General features: G+C 31.8%; 3 protein-coding genes across 3 annotated transcripts in view; all 3 read right to left on the bottom strand.

The window, feature by feature from the left end:
• LOC139499281 (uncharacterized) overlaps window positions 1-27,078 on the bottom strand; it is a 740,979-nt gene that overhangs the window by 315,943 nt on the left and 397,958 nt on the right. The window lies entirely within an intron of this gene.
• On the bottom strand, window positions 1,237-6,355 carry LOC139499050 (uncharacterized). The gene is made up of 5 exons (XM_071287714.1): window positions 5,251-6,355; window positions 4,531-4,794; window positions 2,885-2,918; window positions 2,076-2,199; window positions 1,237-1,907 (listed from the first exon to the last, which is right to left on the bottom strand). The coding sequence occupies exons 2-5, from the start codon at window positions 4,708-4,710 to the stop codon at window positions 1,793-1,795; spliced, it is 453 nt and encodes a 150-aa protein (XP_071143815.1). The 5' UTR covers window positions 4,711-4,794; window positions 5,251-6,355; the 3' UTR covers window positions 1,237-1,792.
• On the bottom strand, window positions 11,826-26,276 carry LOC139499049 (von Willebrand factor D and EGF domain-containing protein-like). The gene is made up of 13 exons (XM_071287713.1): window positions 26,017-26,276; window positions 24,989-25,186; window positions 21,746-21,928; window positions 20,812-20,874; window positions 20,311-20,567; window positions 19,312-19,398; window positions 18,672-18,772; window positions 17,853-18,153; window positions 16,754-16,839; window positions 15,948-16,029; window positions 13,944-14,147; window positions 12,878-13,109; window positions 11,826-11,963 (listed from the first exon to the last, which is right to left on the bottom strand). The coding sequence occupies exons 1-12, from the start codon at window positions 26,108-26,110 to the stop codon at window positions 12,933-12,935; spliced, it is 1,833 nt and encodes a 610-aa protein (XP_071143814.1). The 5' UTR covers window positions 26,111-26,276; the 3' UTR covers window positions 11,826-11,963; window positions 12,878-12,932.

Here is a 27,078-nt window from a genome sequence, read left to right as displayed (position 1 = left end):
ATATATATATATGTATACCAACTATAAGCTACTCACTGTACATTAGCATTGGAGTCTTCTATTAACTACCGGGGTTCGTTCACTACTTAGACGGACTGTTAGCTTTTCGCGTATATTTATAACACAGACCAACTATTGGCAATACTATATAACCGTATACATGGACAATGGAATCATCTTTTATCTTTAAAACCTACCCGCGTCCACCTTACAAGGAAGCCAACTATTGGCTTCTAAATGAAACTTACATTTACAAAAGAAACAATAACAGTGTATATATACAATGGGGACTGACTATTAGCCATTTTCATATATTTATAAAGGAGACCGTCTATTAACTTCCCGAGTACATATACAGTCGAGACTAACTGTTAGCAATGAAAAGCCACAAGTCCAGGTACATATTCGGCGAACACTAACTATCAACTTTAAAATCTACTCAAGTGCATTTGCAAATAACACCGACTCTACTATTTATGATAGCTTCCTTTTTGCTGATACCTTTCTATTGCCCTTTTGCAGGTAAATTTCACTTTCATTTTTGCTGATGCCACACACTTTCTCTTACGTTGATACACTTTGACGTCTCTTTTACTTGCGCACATAACTTCCTTTTTACTTAAACACATAACTTATCTTTTAATTAAACACATAACTTATCTTTTACTTAAACATATAACTTCTATTTTACTTAAACACATAACTTCTCTTTAACTTAATATATAACTTCTCTTTTACTAAAAACGCATAACTTCTCTTTTTGCCGATACAAATCAATCTCCGTTCTGCGGATACGCATCATTTTTCTTTTGCCGATGCACCACGTTTTCCCTTATGTCGATACGCAACAATTCCCGTTTGCCGAAGCAACTCGCTTTCTCCTTTGCTATATGTAAATGACTCCACATAATAGTGTATAATACGATTCACAATGCTAACACGTGAAAAGTAAAATCACAAAAATACTGAACTCAGATGAAAATCTAATCGGAAATTCCATAATCACATGGCAAAATCAAATGACAAAACACATAAAAAACGAATAGACAAGAACTGTCATATTCCTGTGAAACCATTTAATTAAAAAAAAAAAAAACCCAACTTAATTGATGTCAAACCAATAAACGAAAAACAAATAGGAAATACAGTAACCAACGACAGTCACTTAATTACTCTACAAGCCTCTGACTTGCTATAGGCACATACAGAATGTGGCGGGTGAAGTAGTAACCCCAATTTTTAGTGTATTTTATTGACAAAAAGTATCAACTTGTGTTAAAACAAATGCACATTGAGAAACCCTCACTCTAAAACAATTACAAGCATAGTAAAATATTCACTTGAAAGTATTTAAATTACAATTGACGAACACTGTAGTATTTATACAATGCATGCTCTAAAAATCTTGTTCAAAACCCTTCAGCTGCTATTCCGTGAGTTCAGTATATGAATCAAAATGATTTGCAGTGTACAATCAATCAAATTGATAACAACAACATTCTTTTCTTGACTTAGGCAGAACAGAAAACCACAATACAGTTATAAGTTGCTTATAACAAAATATGCAAATTACATGCGCAAAACTGAATTTGAAAAACAATTGGAAATACATTGATTAATAAAAAATGTGTAGGCCGGCTCCTGGCAACTATATGTATATGTGCTATGTAAAGCAAACTGTAATCCTTTTTTACAACAGTGTGTCTTGACTTGTCTTAATCAATATTTTTCTTTATTCCGACATCAATGACAATACGGAACGCCTTCCTCTTGTGGATTAACATGGTTATTGTCAAGATGTTTGTGATTTTCGAAGTAATGTGACTTCTTCTTCTTCATGTTCTTGTGATTGGTGGTCCCCGTGTGTTTCTGTCATAGGTATGCATTCCTTTGTAAAATCATACCCTCTGTAAAGAGAAAATATATGTGTGTCATGATTATATCCAAATTACATAGCCAAATTATATACAGACTAGTCTGTAGCTTCTATACAACTGCAACATCGAAATACGAATTTATAACAATTGAAAACTGATCTAAGCGTTTTACGTAAACTAGAAAAAAGAATATAATACCTATGTGTTCCTTTAGTTGTTTTTCTGCAGTAAATGAAGATTCCAAGTGCGACGAGAATGATAATTACTATTCCGACTCCAATACCAACTCCTATGTAAACTGTGTTATCTTCAACATCCTCAACTGCAATGGATTAACATTAAAAAAAGTTAAGTAAATTTGCATCAACCAAAATGTACTGAAAACACACAGAAAAGTTCATGGTGGGATGTACCATGATATTATTTAAGTGATACCTGTTTTGAAAATACGAAATAAAAACATGCTCAATTTCAATACTAGTCATATTCTTATCAAAAGTCTTATCCAAGCAAGAAAAATGTAAACCGATTTAGTGTTTTTCCCTTTGCAATTTTTATTCCACCCAAAGTTCTAAAGTCATTTGTCTGATGCCAACCCAACGCTATCGGGTCATAACGTGTTTGAGTCTGTGCAAAGTATTTTGTTTGAATGAACAATAATAACTGATCATAGTTGATGTACACGTTTAAACAATACACAAGATTATAAAACCTTTAGGTGGTAAATAACGATACATGAAGAGAACTCTGAAAAATCAGTTGAACGTTTAAATCACATTTTATTGTTAAGAAAACATAAGTATCTTAATATCCAATGAAGTTTTTCCAATAAAATGTGTGGTTTTTAGAACTAATTGTATTTCTTTGTCAAAGTGTGAGGTAAATATCTAAAAAAAATTATGAAATAAAACGAGTCAAATTTATTTGAATCAAAGTATTCACTACCACCTAAATTCTTTTTTATGTATAATTGTAGCCTTTCGGTACATAATTGACTTTGTGCTTACCTTTGATCTTCAGAAAAGGACAGTCAAGTTGATACTGAAATAAATGTAAAAAATTACAAAAATCTAGGAATAAAAGAATACCACCATCAGTTATGTACGAAGCAAATGTGCAGGTCTGCATTGAAAGAATATATATATAAAACGTTATAATTAGTTTCGTCTACAAAAAAGATCATTAGCGGGCATCCAAATCAAATCATTTTGAATGCAATGGCTATAAATACCTTGCGGTAGAATTACACAGAGAGTTTCGAATATGTTTTAAGTTTAACAGTCAAAATTAGAAACAAAACGCACAAAATTAGAACCAATGACATTTCTTGACAAAGATGGACTGATGCTGCCCCTCGGACCACAAATCAATCAACACATTCGACACAGGTGTTGTCAGATCTTAAGAAATATAATCTAGTTTCGGTTACATTTCAAAAGATTCGTAACTTGCACTCTAATCATAACAAGTTGTAAAATCCTTCAAGGAAATAGAATACAAGGACGATCAATACATTTTGGTGTCTTACATCACATTCCATTCAGTACTGATTCGTGTTGACCATGTTTTTTAGATGTGAAGGCCAAAGTGGCTGGAGAGAACAGTCAATCTTTTCCCAGGAAAATCGTCAATCATTGTTAAGATGTTCGCTCCTCTGGTTTCTGTACTCTTGCCAGATATTCGGAATTCTCTGAATTTATCCATGTAGTGCCATTAAAAATATCTGACCACTTATCCCTTCTTTTATTTCCATAATTTTATTACACAAAATTTAAGAAGCTATATTTGAAAGTTCTGTAAAATCCTGGTTATTTTTACATATTAAAAAAAAATGCCGATATTAAGTGTCTGAAGAGTCAATTTAGAGATAATTATAATGTCCCGCCAAGTTTTCAATGGCTTATATTTTTACTATTTTATTAACGCATCAATGTAAATATAACGGAATTTGATGAGACTGTCATCAAAGTGAGAGGGTTAGCGCTTATAAAACCAGGTTTAATCCACCATTTTCTACATTTGAAAATGCCTGTACCTAGTCAGGAATATGACAGTTCTTGTCAATTCGTTTTTGATACGTTTTGTTATTTGATTTTGCCATGTGATTATGGACTTTCCGAATTGATTTTCCTATGAGTTCAGAATTTTTGTGATTTTGCTTTTTATATCTCGATAACAAGCACACATATTTATATTTGTTTTCTGACGGTTTAGCATGTTTAGTGCCTTTAACTATATACTACCAATTTATAACAGCCATTCAACAAGCTCGTTATTTTGATATAGAATAGTGAACATCCTGAATTAAGATAAACAAGTAAAGTACGTGGCATGTGAAGGGATCGAACTTCTAATAACATTTTATTGACAAGCTAGGGATACAGAAGATAAACCACCCGGCCACCGAAGTCCATCAACAAGGGTAATTTGTCGTTGGTTAAAAAATTAAAACATTTCAACAACATTTAAATTCAGTGATTTATCTTTTACTTTTACCTCTGGTTCCTTTTCATTTTATCGTACCTGACTTATACTGTGTTGTAACCAATTTGTATTGTATTAAAATCAAAAAGTATTTTGTGTGATAACTGAATGAACCTTTGTACACTTAGATACATTTGTAGACACTAAACAAAATATAAATTGCTATTACCTCTTTGGCGCACCAAAAGTCTGTAACATTACAATTGTAGCACCGTGTGTCGAAAGAAATTACTGCAAGTTCTTCAGTGAAATTCAGGCCATCATTTGATATACTGATGAAATAACCGTTTGCTATTGTGCTTAAATCAGCAGAACGTCGTCTTCGAGATTCAGGAATTTCACAGAACATTAAAAATAAACTTTTATAGATTCCTCGATGGGTGAATGCTTCTTCGCTCTCTTGAAAGTCAATATGCGTCTCAGTTTCTGTGAACTGTAATAAGGATGAAATGTAGATGTAATGTTAAGGTATTGCAGATGCAAATTATGTATTCGAATATCTTAAACAAAACTACAGTTGTCTAGATGATAAAACATGTAAGCTAATACAAAACAATATTTCGGCAGATGACTAACCACATCTTATGATGAATTATATGGTATGTTAAAACATTGTAAATCTGATGTTCAGTGCCTGTCGATTGTTGATGCGGTTGATGAGTGTTTCTCTTTTCTCGTTTTTTATAAAGATTAGACCGTTGGTTTTCCCATTGGAATGGTTTTACACCAGTAATTTGTGAGGATTTGAAAGCTTACTGTTCGGTGTAAGCCGTACTTTGCCCTATAATGGTTTATTTTTACAAATTGTGACATGGATGGAGAGTTGTCTCATTGGCACTCATACCACATCTTCTTATATCTATACCGCAGAGCATATGATATATTTTACCTCGACCCAATTGTATGATGTCTACATATCCCTATTGGCATACGTTATGCGCGTGCATTTCCTCACTATAGTGATTTTTAAAAAGTGATGTGTCCAAAGTCTGCTGCAGTAATGAAAAACAAATAATGAAATTGACATAAGACAGGTTTAAAGGAAACTATCAGAAATGGATTGAAATATACGATTTTCCCGTCTTACAACTCATAAAGACATATTCTTGGTATCTTAGATTTTATTCGTCAATGCAATTATACAATCCATCCGTCTGTTCCCAAATTAATAGAAATAATGTTTAATTCTTACAATGTCTTATTCGGAATTGTTAAATAGCACGTATTTAGCTTTAATTTTAAGATCTTAAACATTTTGTTGAGCTAGATATCAATTATCAGTTTATAACATTCACAACAAATAATAATATGAGTTTGGTATTCTGCAAAATCAACTGTTTAACCCCGCCGCATTTTTGCGCCTGTCCCAAGTCAGGAGCCTCTGGCCTTTGTTAGTCTGGTATTATTTTAACTTTTAGTTTCTTGTGTACAATTTGGAGTTTAGTATGGTGTTCATTATCACTGAACCAGTATATATTTTTTTAGGGGCCAGCTGAAGGAGGCCTCCGGGTGCGAGAATTTCTCGTTGCATTGAAGACCTGTTGGTGACCTTCTGCTGTTGTCTGCTCTATGGTTGGGTTGCTGTCTCTTTGGCACATTTCCCATTTCCATTCTCAATTTTATTTTAACATTTTCGCACATTAGTGTTTTTACCCTTGTAAAACGTAGAGGTCAACTTTCAACAAAACAGGTCAAACGACTCCTTATTTGGGTTACTTTCCTTGCATTACGATTTTTACCAACGCGTTTAGTTTTTGACTTTCTTTTAACAATTGTAATAGAAAGAGAGTACTTTCAACAGGAACATTATTTGCACACAAGATATACAAATAAGTCGATTTGTCAAAATGGACACTCGACTTGACTCTGCGACACAAAATAGGAGTCAAAAGAGACTATAGTCGTGATGAATAATCTGTTATATGCTGTTAGATAGTGGTCAATTATGAAGATGGACAATAATCCACTTTAGCGAGACATTGTTCATAGCCATTAGCCCCATCATTGATTCGCTAGACAAAAATTACCTTAAATGGCCTGAATTTACAGGTGAGATTTTTTGGATAAAAGTCGAGCCCTGGAATAATGAATTTTTTACATGGTCTTTCAGAATTATCACATATGCTTTCGAAAGCTGATTTTTCTATCAGAGGTGCCTTTGTCTTTTCAAGAAAACAGTCAACCCCAAAATAATCCCTGTTGCATCTACAAACTCCTGCAATGATATACAATGTATATATATAGAAAATACCATATTATTTTAATGAAATAACAGGTTAGGAAAAAAAATATAAAACGTCCAGTATAACACTTATTAATTCAAAGTTTTAAAAAGTTTTGAAAATTTAGATTTTTGGAATTTTGATCAAATTTTTAAAATATCAAAATTTCAAATTATGTAAAAGTTTTGAAATTTTGAAATTTTAACCAAAATATTAAAATATTAAAATTCTCAATATCGTTTATAAATTTGATAGTTTGAGAATTTGATCAAACTTTTAAAATACTAAACCTAACGTGCAATTTTGATTATTTCACTTTTTGAAGGTTTGATTTTTAAAAGTTTTGATTAAAGTATCAAAAATAGAAAAGGGGCGAAAAGAGGGGTACCTGTAAACACTGATGTAAACACGGCTCTGATAACAATCATTCTTAGTTATAAATAAATAGCACGAAATATATCAAATCATTTTTAATTATGGAAAGAAAAAGCTTTTTTTTTTTTTATATATATAAAACATATTAGACATCACATGGGATAACAGTATCCTGAAATTTTAAGGTTGTGCAACTATAAAAAAAAAATTGGTTAAACCTATTTAAACCGGAATTAAATAAGTTGATTTAAATCTTTTATATAAGGTTAGCGTTTGAGATAAATAACTCAGAGCTATTTGGTGTTCCCAGTCCCCAACATTTAGAAGTAACAGTGAAAACTGACCAACTCGCAGTAAACCAAATAGTATTATTCGCCTTTTTGACGTTCCTGATGAATCGAAGGCAGATCAAGAAAAAGCGCTTCGGTCGCATGCAACTTTAAACGTTTTGTTTTCTTTTTTATCGATTGCATGACGGTAATATATTGCCTTTTATGATTTATTTCAGTTCCAAGAAATAACACGGAAGGAATACTTTATGTAGAACGTTGTGCTAGGCGCGCTTCAGCTGGCCCCTAGACAAAAAAGTGTACTGGTTCAGTGATTATAGACGTCATACTAAACTTCGCAATATAACAATGAACTAAAATTAAAAGCATACAAGACTTAAAACGACAGAGGCTCCTGAATTGGGACAGGCGCACAAATGCGACGGGGCTAAACATGTTTCGTAAGATCACAACCCTCCTCTATACCTCTTGCCAATAAAGAATGGAAAACACACAGTAGTACGAACAGTAAAACGCATTTGAAAAGGAAATACAAGTCCTATGTCAGAATAGGAAACAAACGAAACTAATCAAAATGACAATGATAATAAATTAACAAAGGACTACTATATATAAAGCTAGCAGATACTGCCATACGCCAGCTCCAGACCTCAATTAAACTGATTGAAAGGTTATGTCTTCATTATGCACACTCTCTCCCTTTTGTATTTATTGCTAATTTGTTCCGCTACATTCATGAAATATGCGTCACTGGCAACAACAAATCATGAGATAATTTAAAATAGGTTGTTTACGTACAAATTACGAAGAAACTTAGGATTCAACTCCCTCGGACAAAGCAGCCCTTATAGATGGATTTTGATATGTTTTAACTTCACTTTGGCCAAACACCTCTTCAATTTTTTTCGGTTCTTATTTTTTCTTGACTTTCAAATTTCAGTTTTCAGCGTTCCGTAGTTGAATTCATTATTTCGCGTTTTACATTGTACTGGTTTTTCGAGAGCAACATTGGTGTATGGCCAAAAATGGAAAGATCCATCATGCAGCTGACTCTGTGGTATCTCTTTACACGCCCCATTCTGACTGGATGTACCTGTGTTCTTTTAGTTTGCTAAAAGTCGATTGTCGTACGATAACTTAAAAATGTTCAAATAACAAAATGCAAATACGGAACAATAATATCCCTTAATACAAAAAAATCCCTTTCCTTTTATTTACTATTTAAAACAGTGGTTGATCTAGGATCCATAATGTACGTATATGATAACCAGTCCAAACGTTGTCCAAAAGGGAGCAACCATTTCACTTTAAAAGTGGGGTGTTGTTGTTTTGTCGAAGCGCTAACAATTTTATTATGTATATTAATGATATAAACTTTAATTTGAAAAGAATTTTCAATTTTCAAAACGCCTACAAATAGATATATGGGCCCTTAATGTAGTACAGCGGCAACTATTACATACATATGAATGCTGAAAAAAATGTTTATGGTATACGTTTATATATGAAATGAATGGTTTCAACTTTTACAAAACCAGAGCTATAAGTTTGATATAAACGTTTAATTTATTTGGCCTTTTTAATTTTATTTGACTTTATTTGCCTTTTTTAACTTGATTTGAATCGAGCGTCACTAACAAGTCTTTTGTAGACGAAACGCGCGTCTGGCGCAAAAACCGGCAAAATTTATATCCCGGTATCCATCTATGATGAGTTTATGTAGATACCTTGTAACAGTATCTTCGCTCCAATCTACTAACATTTGGTCTTAGTACTCTTAATTTCAGATTAAATAAGATATATATAAATATCAAAAACTTCCAACATTGTAGACTAGCACAACCTTAATTGGGACACCATGCATTCAGTATTCCTATCGTACCAAATAGATATTAACTAAAATCATTGATACAAGGCAATATAATTATGATCGTCATACAACCGATAAAAATGAAAACATAACATTAAAAGTTACGACCAAAGCGCTTTTCTGGATCGACCTTCTTAGGGAACGCTCGTCGCTGAATATAAAAGTCCAACAACTTACAAAGAACAGATTAAATGATATATTCGTTAGCCAACATGATTGCAGAAGGTAAGAAGTCGTAGAGCAAAACAGAAAAAAATGAAATCAAAAGAGATAATACACCATGTATTGAGCCTTTCTATTGCTCAGAGTTCAGTAAAAAATATATATACATGCTCAACCTAAACATACTATTTGACCTACTGCGAGTTGTACAGTTTTTACTGTTACTCCTGTTTCTCCTAAAATATGGGTGCTAGAAAAAACAGCAAGTTATTTTAATCAAAAATTTACAAAATCAAACTTTCAAAAAGTGAAATTATCAACATTGCACGTAAGGTTTAATATTTTAGAAGTTTAATCAAAATCCTAAACTATCAAATTTAAAAAATAATATTTAGAATTTTAATATTTTAATAATTTGGTTAAAATTTCAAAATTTCAAAACTTTTAAAACTTTTTAAAACTTTGAATTGATAAGTGTTACACGGACCATATTTGTTGCCAGTCTTCCTTTATTTACACGTCATTCATTGCGAAAGGGGAAAATACTTCCTTCCTTTTTTTTTTTAGTGTGTTTGATATTCCATGCATTTTTGTGGCTGTTACATTGTAGTAGGAGACTTTAATGACAAATTACAGATGAAGAACTTGTGTATATTTTTATATAACCAATTGAGTATCTAATACTCTTCCCTATCGATAATTAATTTCTTTCTGAATGCAAAATTTGTTCAACAGTTTTAACTGTTACCAATGACTGGGATCCAGCATATTGACTCCCAAGATGTTTAACTTTTACATACCGTTTTGACAAACACCATTTCCTGAACAATTATCAGGACACGTGGCCTGTTCTATTTCTTCTAATATCGACATCATTAATGGTGGCCTAAGATCTGATTCTAGAGCCTCGGTATCGTTTGCAAATTCAGTTCTGTTTGATGTTTCAGTTCTGTTTGTTACTGTCAGATTTTCCATTTTCTTTGCGTTTCCTAAGCACGTAGATGCAAAGTTTTCAAGCGTTACTTTTAGAAATCTGTCATCCCCAATGATCTGAAATGATAATATTGTGTGAAAGTAATATTTCTGAAGTATTTCATCAAAAACTATTTCAAATATTTCCGTATTAATCTACGTTCTCTGGTTTGTTAATTAAAAAAAACCTGGCATTCATTATTCATGTTATTTGTAAGTGATTTTCAATTTCACATACTGACAGACGTCAATAATTGTCAATAATAAATGCATGCATTATATTCTAAATGTGCAGTATTTATAACGTAAAATGTGTATATTTCTAATTCTAATTTGAATAATAAAATTCAATTTTCCGTTGTGGAATTGTCTCAGTGGGCATTAAGCTAATTAGATTTATATCAGGATTTCATTAACATTTGGCTATGCATCAATTTCGAAAAACTATTCCGGATTATTTTTTAGGATTGCTTGAGGTGTTGGAGGGATAGGAATGGTTAGGGATTAGAGGTCGTGTTTTGGAATAAGTATACAAATGTATTTTACAAATGTATAGTCGAATCTAAATAAAAAACTTTTGTTATATATATATATATATATATCTATACCTTCATATCTTCAATACACTCTTTCACATAATCTTTTGCATTTACTGAAGGAACATATTTTGTGCAAGCAGAATACGCAAGAGTTTTAGCAAATGCATCTTGGCATTTATTTCTTGCAATTTCGTCTGTGAATCCATTCTTCCATCCAAAGGCAATCTGAAATATAAAAGGTGTTAACACATTCGATGTATATATACTTTTGATATATTATAGGCTCAAGAACCGAATCGATAGCAGGCGGTAACCTGAATAGTCTGTCTGTTGACTTGATGGGCACAGCTGAAAATAGCAGCTACATTTTTCTTTAAGTAATAAAAACTGCAGATTAAAGACCCTCGCATGTCTCTGAAACACATACACTAAATGAAACCTGTAGACCGGTATAAAATACAAAACATGAAATATATTTATTTAAATGTTGAAAAACATTGCTTAAGGACACAATTATCATCATGATGTAATAAAAACTCAATAAATATAACAGACTTTCAGCTAATCCGAGATTCAAAAAATGATAACTTTGATTACTGTACATTTTGAAATTATCAGAATGCTTAAGTAAATATGAAAACATGCGAAAGTTCATCTACGCAAATAAAAAATATAAGATTTCATTATTTGTTTTAGTGTTTTTCCTTCATTGATTTCGTATATTGACCATACGGACATAGGTCAATGATTGGCAGTAATAAATGATGCAGGATATTCTGAATTGAGATTTTTTTATTGTGTCTGTCAATGATAATTTTTAAATTTAGCATTAAAGCTATAACAAATACAAAGTATATACCTCACTTGCAACATGATCTTCGTCTGGTTCTATATACATAGGAAACATCGGAGGTTTCTCATCTATGTCTTCAATATCTGAAACATCTCGTTTACTACGATAGCTGGACGTTAAACATGACGCATGATAAACAGATTGGTCGGTCTGGGTTTGTCTACAAGTGTTCATTTCACTACTTGAAAGACATGTATAGATAGGTGGTTTATCTCCACCATTTTGTGGCGTGTTGCAAGTACAATATTTTTGCATAAGATACTTTAATGGTGGAAGCTTCCCATTAAGACTAAACAATGACTCATCAGTTCCATCAACCCTAAAAAAATATATTGTGAAAATCATATTAATTTGTTGTTTAAAACTTGGCACAAGAGACACAGTGGAATAGATACAGTTCTAAATCTAGATCGTTGTATGTTTTGGTAGTGTTACACTAATGTTTAAACATTCCTTTGTCAAACATCGATATTTGTTCCCTGATTGTAATATGTTTAAATATTTTTTTAAGATAGATCCACTTCTATACCTTATAATCAATTTGAAAAAAAAAGATTTTTCCGCCTCTTTTACAAAATGAATTGTGTCATGTCTTTGAAATTCTGTTAAACGGTATTGTTCGTATAATGACAATTCTTATTCCAGTATTCAGATTGGATGTATGAGCAAATTGATGGTATTGTAGTGCGAGCCCATACATATAAACATATATCTAATAAAACTTTTCTTGTGATAATAAAATGAAGATACGTGTGCTACAATTACAATAGGTCTTATGATATCTAAAGATTAGCATGTCAGCTGAGTTGACTCATTTTACTCAACCGTTGTTAGGTATTTCAATTTAGATTTTTAATAGTGTCTACTGAATTCTAAATAAAGCATCTGATGTTTAGAAATGTAATATAAACAAAATTATTCCACAAGAAGCGCCATAATAATATACAAGATACGTATACCATATTTGACATTTTTAACTATTATGTGTATTTGTTTTGATCATACATCGCTTTCAATATAATAGAATATAATGCGACTGCCATACAAGTGAAAGGTTAAGCTAACTATAACACCAGGTTTAATTAACCATTTTCTTCCAAGTCAGGAATATGACAGTTTTTGTCCATTAATTTGAAGTGTTTGAGCTTTTGATTTTGACATTCGATTAGAGATTTTTCCTTTGAATTTTCCTCGGAGTTAAGTATTTTTCATCTATTAGTACATGTTACTTACTTCCATGATTTTGCGAATCTCCAAATGTCATCTCGAACACGTTCATTTAACACGTTTAATGGTCTGGTCCTGTCGATAAAATCGTCTCATTTTTATTGTTATATCGTCCACACAATCCAGATGTGAGATCGGAATCTAATATTGACGGAGTTATTTGAATGCTATGTACACCATAGAAATCATAAACCTTTCCATGTGAAAAATGAACCTGGGTTCCACTAGGAAGCTGAACCTAGATATGAATGAAAATGAATGATTGCAAAGGAAACAGAAATATATTGAAAAGGAAAGAGAGAAATGAATAATTAGCCTTTGCTTGCATTTCCTTCTATGATTTTCTTGATATAGGGATGCTGCTCACAATGAAGATATTAAACCAAGAGTTCCAAATGGTGAAGTTGGAATCACCCCTTCGTATATTTAACGGACGCCATCACGAGTTGGTTGACCGTTATGGAATAACCGTTTCACAAATGATATCGAATATGTTCCTTACGTCGTAACTACATTCCCATTCCATTTCTCAAATGTGACCTACCGAATTAGACTTTCTTTGCGACGGGTGCCACGTGTGGAGCAGGATCTGCTTACCCTTCCGGAGCACCTGAGATTACCCTTAGTTTTTGGTTGGGTTCGTGTTGTTTATTCTTTAGTTTTCTATGTTTTACATGTGTTCTATTTTTGTCTGTTTCTCTTTTTCATTTTAGCAAGGCATTGTTAGTTTATTTTCGATCTATGAGTTTGACTGTCCCTCTGGTATCTTTCGTCCCTCTTTTAGCATTTTCTTGGCTATTTATATATTTAATAATCATGATAATAGCAAAGTATTTGTTTTATTTTTCTTTAGTTTTGATTTTCTCTCGGAGTATGAAATTTTCCTTGTAATAATTTTGCATTAAAGCATATTTTAAAGTAGTACACTTTTTATGCATATCGTATGTATCATAAATATTTCATCGCACATTTCTTAAACAAAAAAGGACTTAGGACTGCGTTTCCTAAACATATGTGGACTTGAAATATGTCGTCGCTATCAGTTTTCAGTAAATATTTAAAATAAACAAACCTTGTATTTGTTTACATTTTCTTCTATAATTAAATTTTGATCATCGCATAACCATGATGCAACGTATCGATTGACTCGCCTTTGTCCCTTATACATTGTCTCACAAAAATTGGCAACAAACAAACTGTCTGCGCTTCTTATCGCTACACCACAATTACAAAGTGCATTTGCTCCAGGGTTACACTTTCTGAAGAACGCATTGATCTGAAAAATGAATATAACCTTTACTAAGGAATTCTAAAAGATGTGAATACATTATGTATCACTATAATAAAACATATTCTCGACTTCTTCATTATTTGCTGTAGAAAGACAGACAAATAAAAAACAAAACAAACTAAAAACGTGTATTTTGTAGTCATAACATCAAAAAATAATAAAACGTAAGTAAACTAGAGGCTCTCAAGAGCATGTATCGTTCACGTATGATTTTGTAAATAATGTTAAATAAGGTTTAATTCATAATAAATAGTATAAGAAACCATCATAATGATTAGTTTAAGCAGATTTATTAATAGTGGATTGTGATATAAGTGATTGTAACTTCTATTAATCCCTTTCGTGTTGCAAGTGCGAGTGCTGCCTTGTAGCGGCATTATACTGCTCTTATTCGAAATCTACAGGGTTGGGTTTTTACGTGCAAGGAAATATGGCTATTGTTTTAATACGGGTCAGCCATTTATCGTCCCACTCTGACGGACAATCATCGTTTTTCAAGCTCATATTCGCAAACAGTGCCAAGGAAGAGCCGAAAATTCAAATCCTGAAATTTTCTTCACTGAACTGGTATCAAACCAGGAACCTTTGTGTTAGTAGTTTGATGCGCTTACCACTACACTACGACTCTCTTAAATATGAAGACCGCTTATCATTATTTAAATTAGTTTTCAATTGTAACCTTTTGAAATTGTATTTTTTACAATTTTCCCTTACACTTCTAATTAAAGCCATTGTGTTCATGTTGGTTGGATGAGTCATCAGATATATTTTTCAAGATACCCTATCAAAAGTTGTGACTAAGTCTATTTCTATTTGGTCCAGTAGATTAAGTGGAGAAGATTTTGGAGAAAGATTGCAAAAATGTACACACAATTTGTTTAAATTGACTATAAAGGACAATAACTCCTAATTGAGTCAACTGCAAATGTTGGTCATATCAACGTTAACTTATTTGTAGATCGTACTTTGCGTAACATTATTGCTGTTTACAGTTTATCTCTATCTATTACATGTATTATACTATTTAAGGTAAAAACCAAATTAAAAAAAAAACTGCAAGATTTTCTTAAAATTGTCAATTCAGAGACAGTCAATTGGTCAAAACGATCAATTGACACTTTTGATAATTAGACTTATTTGTAGATCTTACTTTGCTGAACGTTTTTGCTATTTACAGTTTATTTCTATCTATATAATATACAAGATAAAAGCCAAAGCTACAAAATTAACTTAAAATTACCGATTCAGGGGCAGCAACCCAACAACGGTTTGTCTGATTTATGTTACAATTCAGGGCAGATAGATATTACCTGTAACATTTTGACCTCGTCAGATTTAATCTAAATGCTTTATTTTCAGAGATAATACGATAAAACTGCATTATACCAATTTTCTCTATTTTAAGCCATGCATGTGGGCCATGTTGTTTGCCAGGCGGGGTGATCGTACACATTTTACAAACTTTATACCAAAATGATGTTTGTGGACAAGTTTGGTTTAAATTGGCACCGTAGTTTAAGAGGAGAAGATTTTTTTTATAAAAGTTCAGAACGAAAGACGCGGACAACAATGACGGACGAGGACGGACGACGGACGCCAAGTGTTCGAACAAAAAGAGGTAAAACATTTAGCAAGCGTCTTCTGCTATGGATACATCCCCAACATTTGATTTTTTCCCCACTACATGTATGTCAAATTATAGTGAAATCTCTGTTGCACTTAATATTTCTTCTGATCAAACTTTCCTCTTAATTAATTTATATAACTATAAGTTGAGAATATTACCTGTTGAGGAAGTCTGTCGTGTTTATACATTATATACTCCCCGGATGAGGGTGCTACAAACTTATTTTGCAATTCCCAGGATCTAAAAATAAGCAATGAATTATCAAACTTCAGTTTGATTCACATATATAATCACATGATACATTATGAAGCTATCTATTGGCCAAGTCATCGATAATTGACCAGTTCAGCTGCTGACAATTTCCCGATTTAGATAGCACTTTTGTTCATGATAGTTGGGATTGAAGATCTTACATAGAAGTATACAAAGTAGAATATGTATACCACATACAGTTGTATCAGCAGATGATGCTCATTTAACAAAATATTTACAAACTTATCCCATTAGTTTTCAGTTTTTGTGGAGTTATTGTTTAATGTTATTTTTTCTGTGACACTTTTTGATTTGTATGGTTGTCTTGTTTAAATGAATTACAAGAACATTGTAATCTTAAAAACTATGCAATTTAATAACTTGGATACGGCTATAAGGAAACCCCTTTAAAGCAATTGTGTAGGGATCTTCATGACACAGAATTAAAGTTTATTCGAGAATTTTAAATATATCTAAGATGAATGAAAAAGCTGCTTGAACAACGCTAACTTATATTTTTTCATTTTCCCCCAAAAAGAACAAATCTGTGTTGACAGGTTAATACTTTGAACATACAGTCATAAATCATTTGACAATCAATTCAGATATCTCACATTTCAAACATTGCAACTGTGTTCATATATTTAAGTACGAACTTTGTTGTGAATACCATTTCATTGTTTTATTTATTCATAATACTTATGGTGCTTACACTCCTTCAAAGTTACTCATATGAGGATCATTATGAGAGTAGCAAGATTTTCCAAGGGTCAGCTTATCGGTATCAATTATCAGTACCTGTTTATCATAAAAATAAAATATTGTTTAGAAATATATAGTGACAGCAGCAATAATAAGCATACTTAACGCTGTTTTCATACGTCAATAAGAAAGAGACAAAAAACACCAAGGGATATTGGAACGCATAAATCGACAACATCTGTTTAAACGGCATAGGTCAATTGAGTGAAAATAAATCCGGGTTAAACACTAAAACGAAGGATTCACATCAGTTATTAGTGGAAAACACTGAAGTGCATCAAAAACAAACGCCAATGCAACATACATATATAAAAACGAACTATTTGATAACAACTGCAAGTATCCTGACTTGGTACATGACATTTTAAGAAAAATGGTAGTAGATTACATGAATAAATCTACGACAGTAGATTACATGAATAAATACTAATTGTATTAAATAGTATATTTCGACATCAAAAACAAAAACGATCAAAACATGCAAAAGACAATCAAGAGTACACAACGTACAACATAGAACACATAAGACTGAGCAAGACGACTCCCCCCCCCAAAAAAACAACAAAAAAAACCCAAAAAAAACAAAACAAAATCGAGCGATTTGAATAATTTAAAACCGATCTAATTTAGTCTTGAATGAAATTCATACATGCTTTTTATTTGACTATGATAAACGTGGATACCTTGATTAAGGTCAAATATAAGTTCGTCATCTTGATAAATTAATTGAGAATTTTTTGCATTTTTTATTTTAATTATGATGTATAAGAATGAGTTGGATAACAATGCAAACTTTGATTCGTTCTGATTTTTTCTATGTTATTTTGTAAAATGAAGGTTAAACAGATTCACTTTTTCATTTTATCATTTCTTTTTGTTAGTTTTCACCATCTTAGCTTATAATACGGAAATAATATAACCCCTTTTTATCTACTTATTTGATTCCTCAACATTAAGGTTTTATGACACGTCAAATGTATCAACAGTTTCTTCTTTACATATTTTAATACTAATAAGGTTTCTACTCTTAGTTTATGAGCAAAATGTACCTTTATGTCTGGTAGGTGAACACTTTGCCATATACGTAGATGTTTTATATTGGAACCATGCTTTGGATCACTCCACAATCTAAGAAATGTTAATCTATTCCTCACATTTATCACATTGTCAATCTGTCCTCTTATTTTAATGAAATGCTGTTTATCCCAGTTACTATTGCTTATTTTTATCCCACATTGTTCTGTAAGGAATTGCAGGTCCTCGTTGTCACAGTTCCCTCTTTGGTATTTCGGTATGGCATTGTACAACTCAACAAAACAAGAATGTTTTCTAATGAACTGTTCTCGAGGACTGAAACACATTAGAGTCTTGATTAGTCGTGTCTTTCAGTCTAAAAGTAGGTAAAATGACACTGTTTCGCAATTGTGATATCATATCTTTTAGAATAAAAAAAATGTATCGTTTGTTTAAACATGCTGTAGATCGAAAGTTTCAATCTTTTTTGAAAAACGTCTCAAAGTAATTATACAAAGTTTCACATTGTTGATATTCCAAAACAGTTGTGAGCATAGAAAACTCGTTTCACACTATATCAGGACAGATGATATCTTAAGATATATTTTTCAAATCATCTTTTTTAAATAAGATTTTGAGTAAGACATCTCGAATCATTCCAATATTCACATTTATAATTTCAAAGTTAACATAATTTTATAACTTGATTGTAAAACAATGTATATGAAAGACTCTGAACCTCTACGGTACAACGAACCGCGGTGGTCACGAAAGTACTTTTAAGTAAATTTTCTTTCTTATGTATTCTTTCATTTTGATCAGTAGCTCAACTGCAAAGAATTGTATTGCCTTACCTATTAACAGGATAGATACATCCAACAGGAAGAGTAAATTCAAGTGGGATTTTCAGAACCTTTCCTTCTTTTACTGCAAAACCTCTAGCATTACTTGAAACCTGTTAGAGTAAATTAAGATATGTCATATCGTATAGTTATTAAGGAGTTATGGATTAAAACTGTTGGAAGTGAATGCATTAAACATGTAAAAGGAAAATGATAAAACATTTCCGGGTTTTTGCAACATTTTCCATGAACTTGTTAGCTATGTTTACAAAACCATTAAGTCCCTACTAATAACATGTAGGGTACAATTGTTATCATGGGTTATAGATCATTCCTTTTATTTTTTATTACTGCTTGTCACACATGTATGTACATACCAAAAGACAGCGGTGCACCATTGTGAGTCGTAAACATATCATAATCCTGAACCCGTCAGTAAACGGTTACAGAAAGGTTTCTAATAATTGAACTGTTCCCCTGTGCATCAAGCAACTACTTTAAAGGATACAGTCTAAAATGAAACCGCTGAACACTTTCAACCTTTTAGAGTATAGTCACACTAGACATACATGAAATGATATAACTGACTATAAAATAATCCTAAATTTGCTAAAAAGTACTGAAATCTATAAATAGAATAATACCTTAATACCTTAATACCTGCAAAGAACATATCAGAAAATGTCCTATTTCCCGGTGATGTGAATCCGTCAACTCTAACTTGCATCGAACATTTTACCTGATGTGTATAAAGAAGGATTTGATAGTATGCATGCATACATGTAGCTATCAGTTTCAACGACTTTGTATGATATGGTAAAGCAAAACATATTATTACAACATCATAATTAGACCATTTGTATTAGGTATACATTATAATGGTTTAAATATTTTAGTTTTTAATAATATACACAAAGTGAAAGACATGAAAATGTTAGTAAATGAAAGACCTATGATACCATAGCTCTATAAAGGCAAAAAACAAAAACCTAAGGAAAATACAAGAATAGCACGATGGCTATAATAGGTAAATATCAGCTGAAAAAAGTCCTTTCTGCAATTAACACTTATGCACAAAAAGGATAGCAGATGTTGCTCAACTAGTTGTCACACAGTGTTGATAGTGTCAAGTACACCTCTGATCCGTAGAAAAATCGACTAATATAATAGTGCTACACGATGCCATGATAACAGGATATTGGCCGCATTAAGCAGAATAGTTTGCATGTGTTCTTGCAAAACTATTTCGAAGTTTGAAAAAAATATTTGATTATAAGAAAAAAATGTTCTCTAGGTCGCAGCGTTCCGTCCCCACGTTCCGTGTAAAATCGAAAGTTTGTTCCGCTACTGATGGAGTTAGTTGTTAGAGCATCTGCATTTGGCATGAATTATCATAATCTTTTTAATAAATTTATAAATGGAAAATGTATGTGACCAGTTGAATATGAACTGTTTTTAAGTTTCCTTTACAATATACATTGCTCAATCAAAACTGCATTTATTTGTCGAACCATTTACCCATGCATATGACCTGTGATGGTCATCATACAAACCGTTTTGTAAGCATTAACTAGTATTTCATGAAGATTTTAAAATACTCTATCAGAATGAAACCTTATATCAATCTTATGTAAAAAATAAGTATACATACAAACATGTTAGGCTTGAAAACATCTTCCCAGTGTGATTGTAACATAGCAGCTTTTCCAAGATCTTCATACGATATGTTGAGCATTGTTGCATCGTCAATCTGAACGTTATTAATGTAATACTTTACGTCATATCTGTACTCTTCTGTTGCATCATCAGCCGTACACTCAAATTTTGGGGTTAAATGCACTTTATTCTCGACTGTTTCTTCGTGCATTTTTACCGAAATTTTTGGACTAACAGTTTCATTCGGAAAAGCTTTGAAAATAGAAAAAAAACATATCATATTTTAAAAAAAGAAGTTCAAATGCTAAATCTTTTTTTTACATCTAAATATATTAAAATATTGTGAATCATGCATATTGTATGACAAGTAGCAAAATCTGATCAATAAACTTGTCATAGATACCAGGGTTGAAACTTTGTACTTATCCCAGACGCGCGTTTCGTCTACAAAAGACTTTATTAAAGTTAAAAAGGCAAAATAAACCAATTTACTTACATCCACAGCCAGGGGTAAATCCAGTTTCCGAAGACAGTCCCGGAGGGCATGGCAGTTCAGAACCTAAAAGAAAAAAATATTGTTGATGATATAATCTAGATGAACTTTGTAACTTATTTAAAAAAATATATAGATTCAAAACATTTTCAAATTTGTGTTAATTTTATTGGTTATAAGTTCTGTCAATTTGGTATCATGATTTAGCACAAAATTGAGTTTTTATCGAAAAATTGAAATTTGACACACAATCTTTGGTCACATGAAATAAGAACAGCACTCTTGACACGAATTTTTCATGAATCTGTCACACATACTTTCAATTTTCATAATGAATTTTTTACATTATACTATAAACATTTAGATAACTTAGTCTGACAGGTTGACAGAACTAATAACCAATGTAAAAATATCGGAAATTGATGAGACTGTCATTAAAGTGAGAGGGTTAGCGCTATAGAACCAGGTTTAATCCACCATTTTCTACATTTGAAAATGCCTGTACCAAGTCAGGAATATGACAGTTTTTGTCCATTCGTTTTTGATGCGTTTTGTTATTTGATTTTGCCATGTGATTATGGACTTTCCCAATTGATCTTCCTCTAAGTTCAGTATTTTTGTGATTTTACTTTTTAACATATATGTCTTCTTTCGATTACTTAAAACAATGAAGAATCAATAAAAAAATATTAATAAAATAGCTGACACCAAGATAAATGCAAAAGCTGTAGTTGATTGAAAATAACAAAATCAAACTCTCCTCTATATTGGTCAACGGAACGAATTGAAAGCAAATGTGATATATATCTGACTTGATACTCAAATATGCGATAAAAAGATGTGTTAAAACGGTTTCATATCTAGTTTAACCTCCAACTTGTATAACATTTGTCTTTAGTTTTATGGTTAACTTTAATAATACTAAAACAAAATATACCAAAACAATATGCAGTTAGGCATCCTCGCACTGGTTTAAGATAGTACACGTAATACTGGTTACAATTCTTTATTTCGATTGGGTACTTTTTTGAGATACAATTATTATCTGACACTGAATATCCCATTCTTGATACAGTTTTCCCAACATCAGGATATATTTCTTCGCCGTCTGGAACGCCATCTAATCAAGAAGAACAAAATATATCTTTAATTCATTAAACGTACACAATACCTTATCACATTTATCGTTTTATTTTCATTATATGACTTTATGTTCATGATTAGTAACATAAAAATGAGATACATATATATATATACACATTTTGCGTTACGATGTTGTATAACGTGAACGATAATTTAAATTACCCGTTTTCATATTATCCCTACCTGTACGCTTACCTCATGTCTACATTTACCCTTGCTTTTTTAAGAGTTAACGTAACATCTTCGTTTTAAATACGTCTATCAAAAGCTTGTAACTTAAATAGGGATGGTTTTTTTTCATATGAGTTAGGATATACTTAGCATGACTTCCTGTCCTCTCCAGTGTTATTCGAAAAACATTTACTATGTTTTTTTTCACAAAAAGACGGGCGTATCATGCGCTCGTGGCGCAGCTGTTCATATACAATTATGGCCCGTTGAAATGATGAATATCTAAAATTGTCAACACGAGACGGTTATTTCAATAAGGGCGTAGCCCGAAGTGAAATTACTTTTAAAGGTTGAAAATTTTGGATATTCATCAATTCTAAGGGGCCACAATTGTTTTATTATACCCAACTAACAGTGGAAAGGCTTTTCGAACATTAATTTCGTGTTCTAGAATTTATCGAATGTACAACAAAGGTAGATAAAGGCAACAGTAGTATACCGCTGTTCAAAACTCATAAATCCATGGACAAAAAACAAAATCGGGATAACAAACTAAAACCGAGGGAAACGCATTAAATATAAGAGGAGAACAACGACATAACACTAAAATGTAACACATATAGACAAAATCCCACGAGAATAACAAATATAACATATATATATAACATAAAAACCAAATACATGAATTTGGGATAGACAAGTACCGTGACACGTCTTATCGCAATGTGAATTTACACATTTAGAATATTTTTGTAAAATGTCGATGGCCCTGAAAAGGACCGTTACTTCATAAGAGATATCATCAGCTGCTGGCACTCTATTCATGTCCAATGCCTTATTTCCTCGTCTCTCGGTGGGCTTCCAGTGGAACGTGAACGCTGCCATTTTGTTTATTTACGTCTGTGACGTCATTTTCATGGGAGACAACTTAAGTACCAATCAACAAACTCAAAAGGTTATTCGCTGGTAAATAATAGGGTTATTCACCGCTGGTGAAAATTTTAAGGGTTATTCGTCCTTCCTTGCAATTGAATGAAAAACAACTGAATTAGTCCATGTCACGTGACAACATTTCACTCAATAGAATTCTTTAAAATATAATTTATGTAAGGAATAATATTTATTATTATTTGTATCCTAATTTGGAATTTAATGAATTATTGTTGTTTCTTATTTTCTGATATGTTAACAATTGTTAACTTATTCATGCATAAAACATCTTTCTTTCTATAACCTGTTTATATGAGGTCTAACTTTGACAATCAGCTAATACCTTTTGTGATATCTTGCTAATGCAATATGTTAATGTAAACAAGCCTAAAAGAATTGTTTTTTGTTTTTTTTTTTGGTTTTTTTTGCCTTTTTTTTCTTGAATTTTAAAGTAGGTACGTGGTCGTGCAACAAGCTATATCGTCCGCTATTATAATCACAATTGATAAAATTATTATGCGACAAACACCAGATGTATTATATAGATTACGTCTCAGTGTATTATTTAAATAATTTTATATTCAATAACATCAAATGTCAGAGTAGTTTGGAAAGTCTACATCAATCCTATTCAATTTCTCCGACCTTTTCAAGCTACCAATTAATGAGATGATACCGCGAGACACTCTTTTCCCTCTCTGAGATTCAAATTTTAAAATCCTCTATCTCGAACTCTAAGATAACTTAATATTATCATTAGAGAGCAAGTGTTAGAATAAAAGAAAGGAATGCCATTAAGTATACTGCTTTGTTTGTTAGTGGTTTGTGATACCTAGATTATAGAAAGAAAACACACGTGTTGTTTTGTTAAATTCGCTTGACAGTATAAGAGTACAGAGTATTGAATTAAAAAAAACCGCGGATGTTTTGAATTGTTATAAATTTTATATATCGTGGTTTACAGTGTTGAATTTGATTGCAATCAATTGAAAACATTTATACCAAACATTGATTTCCGGAAGCAAAATATCCACTATAAGCCTATAACTGCTCTTATTATACCTTACATATATTTCAAACAATTATATTGGGTGAAACGTAATCACGTGACATGGAATAATTCAGTTAATTTTCATTCAATTGAAGGAAGGACGAATAACCCTAAAGAATTTACACCAGCGGTGAATAAACTTTTGAGTTTTTTATTTGTACTTGAGTTACCTCCCATAAAAATGACGTCACAAACGTAAATAAACAAAATGGCAGCGTTCACGTTACACTGGAAGCCCATCGAGAGACGAGGAAATACGGCATTGGACATATATAGAGCTGAGAGTGGTAGCAGCCGATGATGTCTCTTATAAACGGTCCTTTTCAGGGCCATCAATATTTTACAAAAAGATTCTACTTTTGTTGTATATTCGAGAAAATCGAACACAAATGTATTTTCAAACGTCAGTCTGTGTTCGAAATGCACTTCCACTGTAAGTTCGGTATAATAAAACAATTGTGGCCCCTTAGAATCGATGAATATCCAAAATTGTCAACCCTCAAAAGTTATTTCACTTCGGGCTGCGCCCTCAATGAAATAACCTTCTCGTGTTGACAATTTTGGATATTCACCTCTTCAACGGGCCATAATTGTATAATATTCACTACTTATGAACATTGGCGGGTATTTGTCTCACTGACAATTTTCTTAGTTCTATATCCATACCGCATCTTCAATTTAATTTTTATTTAAAATATTATTCACCATTAGCATGATTTTAGAAGTCGATGCATCATACATTGCTTGGTTTACGGATTAATCATGATAAATCTATCTTATACCGGTTCTATGTCAGCCTGAAAGAACAATAAACTGGGTGTTGGGCTTTTGACGCATAAAAGAAAAATAGTATTAGCTGAGCATTAACAATTTTGTTAAACGAACCTTTTGATAACCAAATAGGATTAGTGGTTCCACAACGCCAACCTCCTATTGGGCATTCTGTTGGCATCAGTTCTCCTGCGCCACTTATTACCCTGTACCAATCTTCAAGCAAGAAAGAGTCACACAGATTTGGATTATCTGGTTCGTACGCAACTGATCTTTTCCAGTTATCTATAAAGTTGTTTGTCTCGCATGGTTCTAAATTGAAAATAATAAAAATCATAACTAAATAACAATAGGAAAAAAAGTCCAAACGTTTTTAATAGCTATCTGTGTGCTTCATCGCAACTGTTCAATTTTAGGAATCATACCATGAAGTATTCATCTATAAACTATAATTTGAAAAAGCTACGTACTAGTATTCAAAATTAAGGAGCAATTAATGCTAACCTTTCTGTTATGTCATTTAAACACAATTATATATAAACGTTTTATTTTGTGTCAAAGATCAAAATCAAAATTAAATTTCTTTGGTTTCCTGTGTGATTAGATAATTAGTGTGAATGAACTGAATAAACAAATTAAACACAATAAAATTTCACGGATCAATTGAACCAACAGTAAACAGTTACCTATTTAATTATGTAACGTTTTAGCAGTCATTTGATAAGGATCAAGTAAGATTACCTGAACACGTCCATAATCATGTAACTTTTATAGTATGGCAGTATATAATTTTCAGTGGATGGTAAATAATAATTTGAAAAAAATGCTCTAATAAGAGCCGCTAAGTTTTTTTTATAATAAATACTGACATGTTTCGGATATTTTGAATGACAGACCTTGAGAAATATATATCAACGCATTAATTCACACGTAACATCGATAACATAGATTTTTATTGACTCATACTAATATAGGTCAGGATTAAGACAGTTTGTAAATTTTTTTTCATATAGCTTTAACTTCACATTTTAAATTTTTAGTAAGCATATAAATTATGAAAACGGGAAGAAACATAAAAGCACTATGCCGATAGTACAGATGCTTTACAAAATTGCATAATGTGATACATATAAAATATTTACCTTGATTCCCACAGTCGACAATCCAAAATAAAATTGGTGACAAACACAATTTTACCAACATAGTATACGAAGATCTGGTCAAACGGAGACGCATGGCGTCTCTATCACATTAATGGAGAGTTATAATTACGTAATCAGTTTGAACAACTAACTTCCGTGTTTGCAAAGAATACAGATTATTGGTCGATAAAGACGAATAAGATTTCTTTTCAAATTGAAGAAATTTAAGATAAATGTTATTCTGTAAGCACGCGATATGTTAACAAGGTTTTGTGTGTCACTGATATTTGTTAGGTACGTGCATTATGTAACAATAGTGTTTAAAATTATAATAATGTTTCCGACATTTAAAAGATTTGTCATACATTTATGTTCAGCAGGTCATGGTTACTTAATTTAAGACGACATTATCCATTTGCATACAATAATACACCTGAAAATGTACACATTCATTTAAGGTATAAAATGATCTAATTAATGAAGTGCAAAACATTATGGGATATTAGAATAAGTCTTTCAAAAAAACGTTTAGCGTGCATTTGATTATAACTGCGAGTAATCAGCCTTTGAGAACAAGATATAATATAATATAACGATGGCCTGGGATAGATATAGAAAATTAAATTATTAAACTGTATAAAGTCGAATCAATATAACTGGATTTACTAATGCCAAAACAAGTTAGTAGATAGATAGATTGACAAAAGCGTCATTAGAAAAAATAAATTTTAAATTGTTGCAAATATGAATTTGAAATGTGATAACTATTATTATCCTTAATTCATGTTCAGCTACTTAAGCCATTTGAAGTAGCTATAAGAAAATGGGACAACTCTCTCATCCAAGTCACAATTTGTAAAAGTAAACCATAATATGTGAAAGTACGGCCAGGTCTACTTTGGATCTGAATTGCTACATCGTGTGTTTGTTTTGGTTTATCAAATGTTTTAATGCATTAAAATTCCAATAAATAGCATATCACATGAATAGCAGACATTTATTAGATATCGAAAATCATCTGCAGTGTACATCAACATATGTTTATCAAGACCTGTGTTATGA

This window comes from Mytilus edulis, chromosome 12 (assembly GCF_963676685.1).
Source record: "Mytilus edulis chromosome 12, xbMytEdul2.2, whole genome shotgun sequence".
Taxonomy (NCBI): Eukaryota; Metazoa; Mollusca; class Bivalvia; order Mytilida; family Mytilidae; genus Mytilus; species Mytilus edulis.
This window is presented reverse-complemented; position numbering and strand designations above follow the sequence as displayed.